The sequence below is a fragment of the Schistocerca cancellata genome, chromosome 4 (assembly GCF_023864275.1).
Source record: "Schistocerca cancellata isolate TAMUIC-IGC-003103 chromosome 4, iqSchCanc2.1, whole genome shotgun sequence".
Classification (NCBI taxonomy): Eukaryota; Metazoa; Arthropoda; class Insecta; order Orthoptera; family Acrididae; genus Schistocerca; species Schistocerca cancellata.
In genome coordinates, this window is record NC_064629.1 from 286,790,549 (window position 1) to 286,806,613 (window position 16,065).

Genomic DNA, 16,065 nt, shown 5'->3' on the forward strand with positions numbered 1-16,065 from the left:
CAGACAATCATCAGAGACATGTTTGGAGGCAACCCAGTCAGGTTGAACACGTGAGACACACTGTCCAGTGAGTGCAGCAAGGTGGAGGTTCCCTGCTGTTTTGGGGGGGCATTACATGGAGCCGATGTATGCCAATGGTGGTCATAGAAGGCGCCGTAATGGCTGTATGATACGTGAATGCCATCCTCCAACCAATAGAGGAACCATATCAGCAGCATATTGGCGAGGCAATAGTATTCATAGACCACAATTCGCACCCCCATTGTGCACATCTTGTGAATGACTTCCTTCAGGATAACGCCATCACTCAAATAGAGTGGCCAGCATGTTCTCGAGACATGAACCCTATCGAACAGGCCTGGAATAGATTGAAAAGGGCTGTTTATGGATGACGTGACCCACCAACCACTCTGAGGGATCTACACTGAATCACCATTGAGGAGTGGGACAATCTGGACCAACAGTGTCTTGATGAACTTGTGGATAGTATGCCATGATGAAAACAGACATGCATCAATGCAAGAGAAGATGCTACTGGGTGTTAGAGGTACCAGTGTGTACAGCAATCTGGACCACCATCTCTGAAGATCTCACTGTATGATGGTACAACATGCAATGTGTGGTTTTCATGAGCAATAAAAAGGGCAGAAATGATGTTTATGTTGATCTCTATTCCAGTTTTCTGTACAGGTTCCGGAACTCTTGGACCTGAGGTGATGCAAAACTTTTTTGATGTGCATAGTGAGTTTCCTCTCCTATATTGATATCTACCTTCCTCACATACTCCCTGTTTCAAGTGAACTGAACACCTATGCATCAGCAACCTTGTATTGAAGTTTTCTTTACAAAAACATTTGGAAAATATATACCACTAAATAATATCAGATTCTCAGAGCATCTTCTTATGTCAGCTTGTAGCTGTTCTGTAGAATGCCTTTCTACAGTTTCTCTTACCAGAGAAAGATGAAAGATTATTACTACTTATCGCCCAGTGGAGATTATGAGAAATTAAACAACAGGCTCAAGTTGTGAAAAATGAACTTTCTGTACCATTTCTCAGTCTGATCCATTGATCCAGTTAAGTCCGTAAGCACTAATGGGTTTGTCTACCTCTGGCTCTTATGCAAGCACTTATTCAGCTTGGCACTGATTGATGGAGTTGCTGGATGTTCTTCTGAGGGATATCATGCCAAATTATGTTCAATCAGTTCACTATTTCATCAAGATCACAAGCTCATTGGACAGGCCTGCCCATAATGCTCCAAATGTTCTCAGTTAGGGTAGGGGTGTGGGGGCTAGAGATCTGTCAACCATGCTGACCAAGGTAGGGTGTAGCAAGAATGAAGACAAGCAGTAAGAATTGTTGTCATGTGCTAGAGGGCATTATCTTGCTGAAATGTAAGCTCAGGTGGCTTGCCATGAAGGGCAAGAAAACGGAGTGTAGAATATCACTGATATATTGTTGTGCTGTGAGGATGCTGTGGATGATAACCAAAAGAGTCCTGCTATGAAAAGAAATGTCACCCCAGATCATCACTCCTGGCTGTCAGGCTCGTATCGGGGGCAACAGTCAGGCTAGTATCCCACTGCTATCCAAGGCATCTCCAGACACATCTTCAGCCTGTAATCTCATTGACTACAGTAGAATTGTCTTCAGTGATGAGTACTGCTTCGAATTGAATCCCTATGACCAGTGCAGATATGTCTGGAAACTCCCCAAGCAGCAGTGGGATGCTAACCTGACTGTCACCCACCACACCGACCGACAACTAGGAGTGATGATCTGGGGCACCATTTATTTTCATAGCAAGACTCCCTTGGTTGTCATCCATGTCACCCTTATGGTACAATGGTATTCCAATGGTATTCTACACCCCCTTTTCTTGTCCTGCATGGCAAGCCAGTCCGGGTTTACACGTCATCAAGATAATGCACATCCACGTATGATGAGAGTTCCTACTGCTTGTCTTCATGCTTGCCAAATCCCATCTTGGTCAGAAAGGTTGCCAGATCTCTCCTGAATCAAGAATTTTTGGAAAATTATGTGTAGGGCCCACCAACCAGCTCAGTTTGCTACAATCTAACACACCAGTCAGACAGAATTTGCCATGATAGCCCTCAGGAGGACAGCCACCAACTCTATCAGTCAATGGAAAGCTGAACAACTGCTGGCATAAGAACTAGATGTGGATAAGACATTATTATTGACTTGCTCAATTTGTGACACTGTTTCTCTTGAGTAAATCATCCATTTTCCTGAAACTGTAATCATCTGTTGGTCTGTACATGTACATCACATCTACCGATTGCTATCTCATGTTTCTCTCATGTTGCACAACTTGACTGACAAGCAGCATATCCACTGATGTAAACTGATATTTCCCTCACTTAAGCTTCTCATGTTGTTTTGACACATTCCTCCTGTTTTTACAAACCACATTGTGTGTGGTTCCATGGTTGTGAGGCCACAGTAGCATGTCTGGGCTTGAATACCAGTTGTTGGCATCAAAATATACTTCAGTCATAAATAGTTTAGAGGATAACATCCTTTCACATACAGTAACTTTTTCACTAGAAAGTTTTTAATGTGGATATAACCTAAATTACACTGCTGGATGTATGACAAACTTTACTGGAGTGTTATGTTGAATAATGTTCTCCTCTGCTATTAGCAGAGTTATCACTGAAGTGGAAAATTTTTATAAAGAACACAAAACACTACTGGAACATAACATCATTGAAAACTGGAGAACTGAAAAGTACATCTCTTGACCAATTATTGCTAGCTTGTAGCATGAGCCATCAGAAGACAAACACCAATGAGGTACAGTAAGATTTGTCAAATTCTGTTTTTCCAATGCAACAACTGAAAATTCACACGTTCTTTGATATTTGCTTTCATTTATAAATAAAATCAGTTGGTTTCATTTACTATGAATACAACAAGATCTTCTACTAGAAATACCACAAAAGATGACAGTATTACTTGTTGCTAGTGTACAGGAGTCAAATCATAAGACCTGTGTGTAAATAGACAAAAATAATTTTTTCTCAATAAAATGCTTTCCTATTGCATACCCTTTCTCAAAGAGTTTCAAAATGTCTTTCAGATCTTTGAAATTCTGAAAAAACTCTCTATTATATGTGGAATGAATAGAGCAGTTCAGGACTATTACTTCAAGATTTTGTAGCAGAGTCATCACAGTTTTGAATATGAAAAAATTAATCTCATTCTTTTTCCTACAATTTTTAAGATACCATTCTCTGTGCAAACATGTTCCTATGTCATTTTCTTAACAAAATTGAAATGTATTCCACTTGCATAAACAAGTAGTGAAGATAACACTAGGTACTCTAAAGCCTGTATTAAAGAATAGTGACAGACATTATTGAAACTGAAAACTAGAACATGAGACTCCACTAGGAAAACCCACAAATTCTCCAACTAAACAACCTGAATGCTGAAAAGTTACTGAGTGAATGGGACAGAAATATAGCTGTGCATTTTTAGACAACCACAGCATGCAGGTACCAGAGCAGCTATGAGTCTATACACATCTATAACACTCACAGAGTGAGAGGGTAGCACAAGTATACACATCTACAGCACTGTGGGAAAGGCAGACTGCTGTGCGTTAAGACATCCACAGCACCTGGGAGAAGGTACAGCAATGCATCTTAAAATGTTGGGCAGTCAAAGGATTAAGAGATGCTGCAAAACAAACTGCAGTGATATTACAGAAATAATCTTAAACAAATAGGTATGAATATGCCGTTACCTGTAACTGCAGAGGAATTTGTGCAGTACATGTGACTCTTCTTGTAAGTGGCATGTCTAATGGCATCAAGCAGTCTGAAGGTGGCAGAAAATGAACTGACTGTACACCATTTATGCACTCTGATTTTACCATCCTGAAAATTAGTTTATCAGACATAATATTTATTTTGTATCAAAAGAAAAATTCACTTGAGCAAATTACAAAATTATGAGACAGTATAGGTGGCTAAGGTGGCTAGTACTTACTGTCAGGAGGTGACATTCTTAGTACTTCCAGTACAGATATAAAAATTTGAGGAACTTATTAGCTTACAGAATTATTAGATCTTTCTTGAGGAGGGAGGAAGGATGGGCTGGGGAAGGTTAGAAAGGAAGGGCAGGTGGACTTATACCATGTATTACTTCTCACAGCAGAATTAATCCCCCTAGTCACTCTTACAAAGGTAAGATGGATGAAGTGACTAATTCCTGTTGCCAAAAAGCCATGCACTAATATAGTCTGACAAAGGTATGGTATGAGGTTGAGGATTTGAAGAATGGACTAAACAGTGACATAATTTAAGCTACCAGGTATTTCACCCTAAAGTCATACATCATGCTGGGCCTACAGCCTAGAAAGTGGATGAGATGAATTTACAATCTATCAAAATGGTATTGACTTTCATAATTACGAGATAGCCAGAAGTGTACTATGTCAAACTGGCATGCTTGTGGCCTTGTGTTTGGTACATTCTGTGTGACATTTTTATTTTTCTGTTTTTGTCATCATTGCAGTGCTTGGGTGTAAATGAAGAAAAATAAGGCAGAAGATCAGTAAATTTCATTTAGATGCTTGTTTATGGCTGCAAATGTTCAACTGCTTGACAGTTGGCTTTTATTTTATTATTCTTTTTCTCTCTTTTTACTTACAGAGATACAGATCTGTTTTTAGGATGACATATTCACTACACATGCTCAGTCAGTGTGCTGTACATGTCAAAGGTGACTGTGGCCACTGCTGCTACCTCTTCATGCCTTGTGTCCATATGGACACTTGTGACATGGTGCTTATTGTAAACACCACCAATAGCTGTGTGCTTATCATGTTGTAGTGCTTGTCATGGATACATTTATTTATATTATTTGATAGATGGACACTGTAAACTACTGCCATATTTTTGGTAAATAAATTTAAAAAAATATGTTTTGTGCACAGGCATTATTGTTTGTGTGCCTCAAAAAATGTCTGACCCAGCTCATCCATTTATCAGAGAAGATCATGATGAAAGAAACAAAGCATTCAGTGTTCAGTTTAGGAATTAATTTAAAGTATAATAAATTGCTACAGAACAAGCTCACAATTACTTAACATGAGGATGCAATTAAAATTCAGTTACTTGTTTAGTGAATTTTAAGCTCACATGCCTGTTTCTGACACAATTACGTATGCATGATATCGATCAATATCAATGGATGAAAAACCAGTATTTCAGAATGTGAACAAAATAAGTTTCCTAATCAGTCTGTTGAAAACTAAATACAATTTTGATGAGACATCCTTAATATGATGTTCACTGTGCAAGATCAGCTTATGTTTCAAACATTTTTATTATGACTATAACCCTTAAAATTGTAAATTGTACTATAACAAATAAATTTAGATACTCTTGTAGCATATTAAATATAAATTCCAATGTATGTTATCTCATTGTCATTTGTTTTGTAAGAAGTGTAATAGGGGTTGTTATCAGCCATTCCCGGAAGGGAAAATATAAAAAGAATAAAGAAAAAGAGAGAAGTAACTGTCACATCTCTACGATAACTGATGCCATTTTAATGAGAGGTTAATCCATCTCATCTACTTTCATGAAGATATTATCCCTGAAATAAAGATCCATCAGGTTGAATCTAGTGCCTTAAACTAAATCATCATTCAGTTCATTCTCCAATTCCTATCTCCAACCCTATGTCCTCCCCATAACTTACAAGTGCCTGAGGACCCAAAGCTGGAAAAGATAAAAGAGATCAGACAAATTAGGGACAGTAGCAATGTGGGATTAGAGGATAAAGGGATGTAATGAGATGGAAAATTGCTGAAAAATAGATGGCAGTTGCAAGTAATGCTAACAATAAATGTTATAATTATAATACACAAGTCGCCAAAGGGCAAGTATAATTATGAAAATAGCATAATGCAATAGAAAGTGCGGCAGTATTATGATAAATATTTGAGCAACCCAAGTGCAAACGTGGCTATATTACCAAAAAACAAGAATTGAGTTCGAGCCGTCATCTTGTATGGTTTTTCATTAGCTATTTTTTTACTGTATCAACCAGACTGCAAAAATGACTCTAAGACATTTAAAATGAGGAGGGAAAATCATCCATGGGTGCAAAGGCAGCCATGTTTTCAATGTATATGAAGATAGTAACTGTTCTCGAAAGAACAGATACCACAGTTGACCCACATTCCCAACTGTCCACAATCTACATACGTAATATTCCCAACAGATATTTGCCCATCCACTCATTACTCGTGCCAAATATTTGTTAGGAACATTACATATGTAGATTATGGACAGTTGGGTCTCACAGGAAGCATGCAAGGGATAAGTCCCTGCAGTTGTGCTATTCATCTGTGTCCTCAGTGGCTCAGATGGATAGAGTGTCTGCCATGTAAGCAGGAGATCCCGGGTTCGAGTCCCGGTTGGGGCACACATTTTGAGTTGTCCCCATCAAGGTATATCATCTACACCTGTCAGCAGCTGAGGGTTTCAATTGATTATCATGTTTTCAATGTGTTGGGTTGCAAAACCAGCCAAATCCTAATAAGTGGCAAAAGAGGCCCAGTCTTAAAGAATCATGGCTGTCAACATAGAGTGTGGATGCAAAACTGGCCATGTCACCTTGTCACATGTTACACTTTACAAAAGTCATGGTTTTGAGCAGTATGTGACTAAAATGTTTACGTTGACAGTATTGGAGAGAATTTTGTATGTTCCTGCTTTTATTGCTCTGCTTTGACATACAACTAGTATCTGTTGGGTTTCAATTGGCTTTACTTCCCATCTATCTTTCGGTACTAACTGAAAATGTTTCCATAGATATCAAACTGTAAACATCTTGCTGGAATGCTGAAACATAAGGAACTCACTATGCAGGATGTATGGTGGACCCATGAAATGTCTTATGAAGAAAGTAACCCAGACTGGCAGAGCAACTACATTTGATAGCATGTCACTATTTCATGTCCTCGAAAAAAAGCATCAAGAAAACTTAGAGGAGACAAAGTGTCAAGAAAGCAACTAATTACAAACTTTGTATGCCCAAAAAGATGAGATGGAGTGACTTTCATGGGGATTTTACATGTAAAGAAAAAACGAAACTCAGGAAAATCTGTCAGAGTATGATGAACGCTTTCTCACTTGCAACTGGTGAAAGAATGGGATGTGACAGATGAAACAATCAACAGATAGGAAAACTGCAGTTGTCAGGTACAGTGAACAATTCAAGCCTATGAAAAGTCATTATTCTAGAGGAAAAAATTTCATCACCAATATTTGATCAGTGAGTTAAATATGAAAGTAATGTGTGAAATGTTCTATCAGAAATATTGTTATCTGGACATAATATATGACTACTACCAGACAACATTCTGCAATAATTTTAATATTGGCTTCAGAGTGCCTTATATTTACACATGTTCCACATGCTTGTTCCTACAAAAAAGGATTTCCTTGAAAGATTGATCAATGGAAAAGAAAAATTTGTAACATCAGCTCACAGCTCACAAAATTCAGGGTGATGTCTTTTATGAAAGACTGAAGGAAGACGTCAATGGTCAACTTATTTTAAGTTATGACTGCCAGAAGAATTTAGTTCTTCCAAATATCCCAAATCAGGTGGGACATTATTCAAGACAGGTGTACTGATATAACTTCACAGTTTGGCAAGGCTACTCTACAAGCACTCAGATGAAAGAAAATGTTACCTTGTACATTTGGCTGGAGAATGAGTTTGTGAGGGGGTTGAACCAGATAGCTTCATCACTTTCTCATCAGCTGCTTCACATTGATTTTGATGGTGTCACCAAAATTACGCTCTTTTCAGACAAATATGGTGGGCAAAATAAGAATATGACAATGATTGGGGCATTGATATATTGGTCCCTGTATGATGTTCCAGTACATGTAGAAAGCATTGAAGTGTGGTTTCCAATCATTGGTCATTCGTTTATACCCCCACAACAGAGTTTTCGGAAACATGGAGAGAAACTTTTCCCAAGTGAGTGTAATTGAAAATCCTACAGTCTATCCCAGCACAATGGAGAAATTTGCCACAGTAGTGCCCTTGGGAACAGACAACTGCGAAGTGAGAAACTTGAAGAAACTTGCCGATGATGTCATCAGAGTTTCTGGCTCTTGGGACATCCAGTTAAAAAAGAAAAAAGGCTGAAATCTCTTTCCAAAGAGGAAAATATTTCGTAAGAAACTCTTCCTTATGAGATTCCAGAAGGGGTCCCACTGAAAAAAGGTAAAATTGTGGATGTCAAGCTGCCCCTAGCACTTCACAAGGGGAGACAAGACTAAAGAGGGAAAAGTTATCTACACTGAAGCTTTTGAGCAGTAGGATCTCATGGAAACAGGCAAAAATCAAAACAGTGAAGCTGAAGAGGTTGACTGTGAGCTTTTGGATGAGGATGATTCCCCAAACATTAAGTCTGAATTGAATGATTAAGACTGACTAGATTATTACTGTATCTTGTAATATTTCAAGTTTCATATTTTTATGTAAAGGTTTAAACCTCTTTAAGGATTTAAAACAAGATGACACTTCAGCATTATATTCATTTAAACTTCTCCATTTTGCATTATTTTTAAATACTACTCTCATCTACTGTACTTCCCCACATAGGCAGATATGCACCTGAATTACTTTTTCGACTGGTTTTGCAACCAGCTGCATTTACATCACAGCTGTCAATTCAGTTGCAAAAGCAGCCAACTCAACCATTCAGTTGCAAAATAGGCTAAACATAAATTTATAAAAATAATAATTTATCAGTTAATGTAGGATTGTAGAGACATTCATCAGTAGATCACTATGTTTTTCCTTTTTATTGAGAAAATAACTATCTTTGTAACACTGCTGTGAGAGTGAGGGTACATCTTTCTACTTTCCCCCAAAGTCTTTTAACATCAACTTAACCATATTTGTACCGTACCTGGCCTACCATTTGTCAGTGGATGTTGCTGAACCTCATCTCATCAAAAATTGTTACAATTAAATAGGCACAAAACCCTGAGTATCAAATAAGCTCAGAGATGCAGAGATCTTTTTATAAAGTGAAAAATGCCCAAAAATCTGGAAGAAGACAGTTTCAGCAGTGACAAACTAATTTTTTGGAGCTGGTTTTGATTTTAAGCTACAGATTATCATAACAGGTACCTGTGAATTACAGGAATTGTTGAGGAATATTTCAACAACAATCCTTAACATTACAATGACATTTGCTGGTCATCAGAACGCAATACTCATACATGTTTACAGCTACCTCAATAGATCAAATAACTTGATTAGAGGCATACTTGGGATTGATGAATAATCTTTGTATATCTTGCTTCAGTTGATTGAAGAGTGCATTTAGAGTGGATTCAGTACGATCTGATAGAGATCCTTACTGAAGTACCTATTCTCATGACTAAACTTGTGTATCCACAGACTCCATCATTACTTGTGGAAAATACTCCACACTAAGCCATTGTATCAGGTGTGTCTACTAAATCAGAAGATTGCAAAAATTATTATCTCAGTTCTGCACTGATGATATACAGGAATAATATATCTACTATAATATATTTGTAACCACTCATAAAGTGGTGCAATAGGAAGTAACACAAAACAGCATGCATGTGGGAAAGCATTATTTGTGAAAGTCACAATATTTTAGAAAGCACAGTAAACAGAATATACACTGAAGGCTCAAAGAATGCCTCCACCACAAATATTCAAAATTACTGTCCTTGTGGGCAAAGCTGCTGTACATTGTTTTGATGGTATAGCTTCCCATAGCCAGTTTTTAACCACACAGAAATTAGCCAATATTGCTATACAAATTTAGATTTTGTTTATGAAATATATCTGCATCAAATGTAGTAGTATGATTTTGTTGGAGGAGGACAACAGCTACATCAGTATTCACAGTTATTCAGAATTGAAACTTCCAGTAGAGAAAGATAACAAAATCTCTTTCTGAATGTCTTACGTGTTGCAGCATTAGAAAATTGCAGCGAAATGCAGGAAGATCTGCAGCAGGTAGGCACTTGGTGCATGGAGTGGCAACTGACCCTTAACATAGACAAATGTAATGTATTGCAAATACATAGAAAGAAGGATCCTTTATTGTATGATCATATCATAGCAGAAAAAACACTAGTAGCAGTTACTTCTGTAAAATATCTGGGAGTATGCGTGTGGAACGATTTGAAGTGGAATGATCATATAAAATTAATTGTTGGTAAGGCAGGTGCCAGGTTGAGATTCATTGGGAGAGTCCTTAGAAAATGTAGTCCATCAACAAAGGAGGTGACTTACAAAACAGTCATTCGACCTATACTTGAGTATTGCTCATCAGTGTGGGATCCGTACCAGGTCGGGTTGACAGAGTAGATAGAGAAGATCCAAAGAAGAGCGGCGCATTTCATCACAGGGTTATTTGTTAAGCGTGATAGCGTTACAGGGATGTTCAGCAAACTCAAGTGGCAGACTCTGCAAGAGAGGTGCTCTGCATTGCAGTGTAGTTTGCTGTCCAGGTTTCGAGAGGGTCCGTTTCTGGATGAGGTATTGAATATATTGCTTCCCCCTACTTATACCTCCTGAGGAGATCACGAATGTAAAATTAGAGAGATTCAAGAACGCACGGAGACTTTCTGGCAGTCGTTCTTCTCGCAAACCATACGCGACTGGAACAGGAAAGGGAGGTAATGACAATGGCACATAAAGTGCCCTCTGCCACACACCATTAGGTGGCTTGCAGAGTATAAATGTAGATGTAGATGTAGATGTACTCAATCTCATTCTTATTTTGAGATGTAGATACACTTCCATGGGTACTGTTTATTACAGGAACCTTTAAAAAGTAAGCAGTTTCAAGTGGAAAACATCCTTCAAATGTGTACGGGGATAAAAAAAATGATTATGTTCTATCAGCAATGACATATTATACTTCTAATGAAAAACATTCAGTATACAAACTGGGGCTACAATGAAAAGTGGACATTCCTTTTTGATCAGGTTATGACTTCTGTGCTCTGTAAATTTGAAAGTGGAATTTATTATGTGGATAACCAAAACAGGTTCAAATATTTAAACTTTTAGGAATAAAATACAAATATAAACATTACCTATAATCTTTTTCTGTGCACACTGGGCAAGCTGCAGCACTTGACCACAAGAAACTGAAATTACAGCCATCACATGTTCCATCAGGACATTTCTTTGGTAAAGTTATTGTTCCACTTCCTTTCTCATCTGGTGCACACAGTAAGGTAATTACTGTCTTCCGTCCTTGGGGGCAAGAGCGAGTAGCACTGAAAATTGTTTTAAAGTTTTGTCATTTACTATACATCAAATAAATATTTGGTTGTTCAAAGCAATATCATCCAGTCATTACTTACAGTGGTGTTGAATAATAAAAATGCAACCCATCCTGAAAACCAACATCAGAAAACTCATAAATGAAATCCACATTCATAAATGTGTTACTTCTAGTAACACCAACAAGTTCATCACCCAGTGTCACCGATTGTGTAGACAAAACAAGGTCTTCTTCAGCCCACTGACTGGGAACAATTGTTGTTCGACAGATTAATGATTTCACCTGTAACAAAAAATTATGAACTAATTCTCTTGACCCCAGTTGTAGTAATTACTGATTCCCTAGAGTTCTGACTTACACTATCTCTCAGTATGGTAATATTGTTCTCATACATTTGTCATGGTTTGCATTTAGTATTACATTTTACCATTAAAATATGAGCTAAATGATCTGAGAGATGATATAATGTCTACTGAGATGATGTGGTCATAACATTATCTACTGAACTATTGCATGTATTGTTAACTATTCTAGTGTGTGTTAGTTCAAATAGATCTTCTGCCCCATCATAAGATAGGACACTATCTGTAAACTGATATTGTAAACCAATTCATTTTATGATAGTGTTGATGTTCAGATTTCTGAGTATGAAGAGATTTACACTTCTATTACCTGATGTGAATTTACTCAAAACCCCATCAAGTGACTTCAGGAAAATATCAAAATTTCTCATAGTAATCTATATATACACATATGACAAAGAAAGGAAAAGAGCAAAATATGAATTTGAGCAGTGCAGTTTTCAACTTTTTGCCAAAACAAAATTTGTTCACCCACAGTACTTCTTCTGTAGTTGTTATAAGCTTACTTTTTTTAAGTAAATTTCAACACCATCACCTTTATTATGTGTTGTGCAGTGAGGTATTGCTAGGTTATAGCTTTCTAATTGGAAATAATAAATGTGATTTACTGAGTTCTGGTATTTGGCATTATCATTAGCACTGAAAAGGCATATGTTTCCACAGTGTTTGGCAAATCTTCATCAATGATTTGGCATTATACTGATCTTTCCAGTCACAGAATAGAGGTTTCTGCTGAGCCTACATATACAGTATCTCTCAAAAATTGTAATCGTCACTCAGTGGTACACTGTTCCCCATATGCTACAGGTTTGGATTCATTTTGGTCATCTTTTCTATCTGTGGAAATTTTTAGAAATATTAGTATAATTTCATGCCACATTCTGAATTTCAGTTACACCTGCACATGTGTATGCATAGGTATACATAACCTTTATTCAGATTATTGCAATTAAGGATTGAATTAATGAAGCTATCTGAAAATGCTATAATTTAGTTAAAACCATTTATGGTGTCCATGTGAGGATACTATGAAAAAGATGTTATACAAAATGACACTTTTTCTTTTTGCTAATCATGGTTAATATGTATGTCTTTTTGTTGTTCATGTTGAAGATTGCCATTAAAGTTTATGATGGATGTTTATTTATGTCTCTTAAATGCTAAACTCATTTGTGATCAGTTACTAATATGCTGTCAATAAGTTAAATGTTGTCGGCTGGTCATCATTTTCAGACACATTGTTTGTTATACTCTATGTAGAACCTAGAATCATCCAGAAAATTTTTCCTTGCAATACTTAATAATAGAAGGTGGTTCAAAAAGAAAGAACCAATTTCTGTTGTTTATTACTGACAAGTTATGAAAGATAGAAACATACTATGCATATCACTGCATAGAGGAAGCTTCAAAGTTTTATGTTTGCATGGACCTCACCATACACTCAAAATGAGCACCATGCATTGCTTGAGAAACATCAAAATATAGTCCAATTTATTCCACACATAAATCAACCGCTTCCTGTTTACTGAATCAACAGAGTCAACAGTTCGATTTCTTAGCTCTTGAAGAGTAGGTGTCATAGGTGAGATGGAAGAAAATTACAAAGTGTGACATCTGGTGACCTGGGAAGCTAAAAGCAGTGAACAAGATCTTGTTGTCCATGTCTTTCAATCCAACATTGCAGGATGGTGTTGTTAAGACAATGTTACACCTCAAGGTGAAAGTGAGGCAGGGTGCCATCATGCATAAAAATGAAATCACTGCAACCTTTGTAAATCTGGAAACAACCAACACTGCAGCAGGTCCAATTATGACATTCCTGTCAGGAAAGTCTCTTTCATATTCAAAGATGATACCAGGATTTTGTGGCCCCGAATTCTTATGATGGTTTACTTTACCCAAGAGATGAAATGCCAATTCATCGAGAAAGTGAGTTGTTCAAAAACAGTGTCCTCTGCCATATCCTGGAGAACTGAAATGCAAAATTTATATATTCTGTGATTGTCAATGGGATGGAATTGATGCAGTAACTGTAACTTATAATGCTTCATATGCAGGTGTCATTTCAGAAGATGCCACACTTAGATTAGATTAATATTTGTTCCATAGATCATGAATACGACACTTCGTAATGATGTGGAACATGTCAGGTTAATAAAAGATGTCTGTACAAGATATTACATTACACAAAATATTGCATGACTCTATAATGTTGAAGTTCGTTTTTTTTTCCCCCCTCCCTTAATTTATATCTAAAAATTCAGCCAATGAGTAGAAGGAGTTGTCATCTAGAAATTCTTTTAATTTATTTTTAAATGTTGGTTGGCTATCTGTCAGGCTTTTGATGCTGTTTGGTAGGTGACCAAAGACTTTTGTGGCAGCATAATTTACCCCTTTCCGTGCCAAAGTCAGATTTAACCCTGCATAGTGAAGACCATCCTTTCTCCTGGTGTTATAGCTATGCACACTGCTATTACTTTTGACCTGGGTTGGATTATTAACAACAAATTTTCATAAGTGAATATATATACTGTGAGGATCCCTAGATCCTTAAATAGATGTCTGCAGGATGACCGTGGGTGGGCACCAGCAATTATTCTGATTACACGTTTTTGAGCAATGAATACTTTTCTACTCAATGATGAATTACCCCAGAATATGGTGCCATACGAAAGCAGTGAATGAAAGTAGGCATAGTAAGCTAATTTACTGAGATTCTTATCACTAAAATTTGCAATAACCCTGATAGCATACGTAGCTGAACTCAGACGATTCAGCAGACCATCAATGCGTTGCTTCCAGTTTAACCTCTCATCAATGGACACACCTAAAATTTTTGAAACTTCTACCTTAGCTACAGACTTCTGTTCAAAGTCTATATTTATTACTGGAGTTGTGCCATTTACTGTACGGAACTGTATATACTGTGTTTTATCAAAATTTAAAGAGAGTCCGTTTGCTGAGAACCACTTAATAATTTTGTGAAAAACATAATTTACAATTACATTACTTAGTTCTTGGTTTTTGGATGTTATTACTATACTTGTATCATCAGCAAAAAGAACTAACTTTGCATCTTCATCAATGTGGAATGGTAAGTCATTAATGTATATCAAGAACAGTAAAGGACCTAAGACCGAACCCTGTGGGATCCCGTACCTGATAGCCCCCCAGTTTGAGGAATCAGCTGTTGTTTTAACATTACATGAACCACATATTTCAACTTTCTGCATTCTTCCAGTTAAGTATCAATTAAACCATTTGTGCACTGCCCCCCTCAAACCATAATGATTTAGCTTATCTAAAAGAATTCCGTGATTTACACAATCAAAGGCCTTTGAGAGATGACAAAAAATACCAATGGGTGATGTCCGGTTATTCAGTTCATTTAATATTTGATCAGTGAAAGCATATATAGCATTTTCTGTTGAAAAGCCTTTCTGAAAACCAAACTGACATTTTGTTAGTACTTTATTTTTACAAATATGGGAGGCTACTCTTGAATACATTACTTTCTCAAAAATTTTTGATAGAGCTGTCAGAAGAGAGATTGGGCAGTAGTTGTTGACATCCGACGTATCCCCCTTTTTATGCAATGGTTTTACAATGGCATATTTCAGTCTATCGGGGAAAACACCCTGCTCCAAAGAGCTATTACATACGTGGCTGAGAATCCTACTTATCTGTGGGGAACAAGCTTTAAGTACCTTGATGGAAATGCCATCAATTCCATAAGAGCTTTTACTTTTCAGTGAGTTTATTATTTTACTGATTTCAGAGGGAGAGGTTTGTGGAAATACAGTTGTTTCAAACTGCACAGGTATGGCCTCTTCTATTAGTAGCCTTGCCTCTTCTAGTGAAGATCTAGATCCTATTTTCTCCACAACATTTAAAAAATGATTATTGAAAATATTTTCAATTTGTGATTGTTTGTTAGTACACTTGTCATTCAGTTTTATGGCACCAAAGTCTTCCTGTGCTCTTGGTTGCCCTGTTTCCCTTTCAAAAATATTCCAAATTGCTTTAATTTTATTATCAGAGTTGCTGATCTCAGACATGATACACATGCTTCTGAACTTTTTAATAACTTTTCTTAGTACCGCACAATATTTTTTATAATATTGAACAATTTCGGGGTCAGTACTCCCTCTTGCTGTTAGATACAGTTGTCTTTTATGGTTGCAAGATATTCTTATTCCTTTAGTTAGCCAAGGATTTTTATATGTTTTCTTGGAATTATGTTTAACTATTTTCTTGGGAAAACAATTTTCAAATACCCTTAAAAATGTATCATGAAATAAGTTATATTTCAAGTTTGCATTGGGTTCCTTATACACTGCATCCCAGTC

At 36.9% G+C, this 16,065-nt stretch overlaps 1 protein-coding gene and 1 non-coding gene across 2 annotated transcripts in view; one reads left to right on the plus strand and one right to left on the minus strand.

Moving 5' to 3' along the window:
• Positions 1-16,065, minus strand: part of LOC126183642 (endosome/lysosome-associated apoptosis and autophagy regulator family member 2-like) — a 244,048-nt gene that overhangs the window by 19,601 nt on the left and 208,382 nt on the right. Inside the window, exons 12-14 of the mRNA XM_049925783.1 lie at positions 11,434-11,636; positions 11,161-11,346; positions 3,780-3,912 (exon numbers count right to left, since the gene is read on the minus strand). Coding sequence (XP_049781740.1) covers positions 3,780-3,912; positions 11,161-11,346; positions 11,434-11,636 — 522 coding nt within the window. The remainder of the gene's footprint in view (positions 1-3,779; positions 3,913-11,160; positions 11,347-11,433; positions 11,637-16,065) is intronic.
• On the plus strand, positions 6,399-6,472 carry Trnat-ugu (transfer RNA threonine (anticodon UGU)). Its single transcript has one exon. It is a non-coding gene; the product is annotated as a tRNA-Thr (tRNA).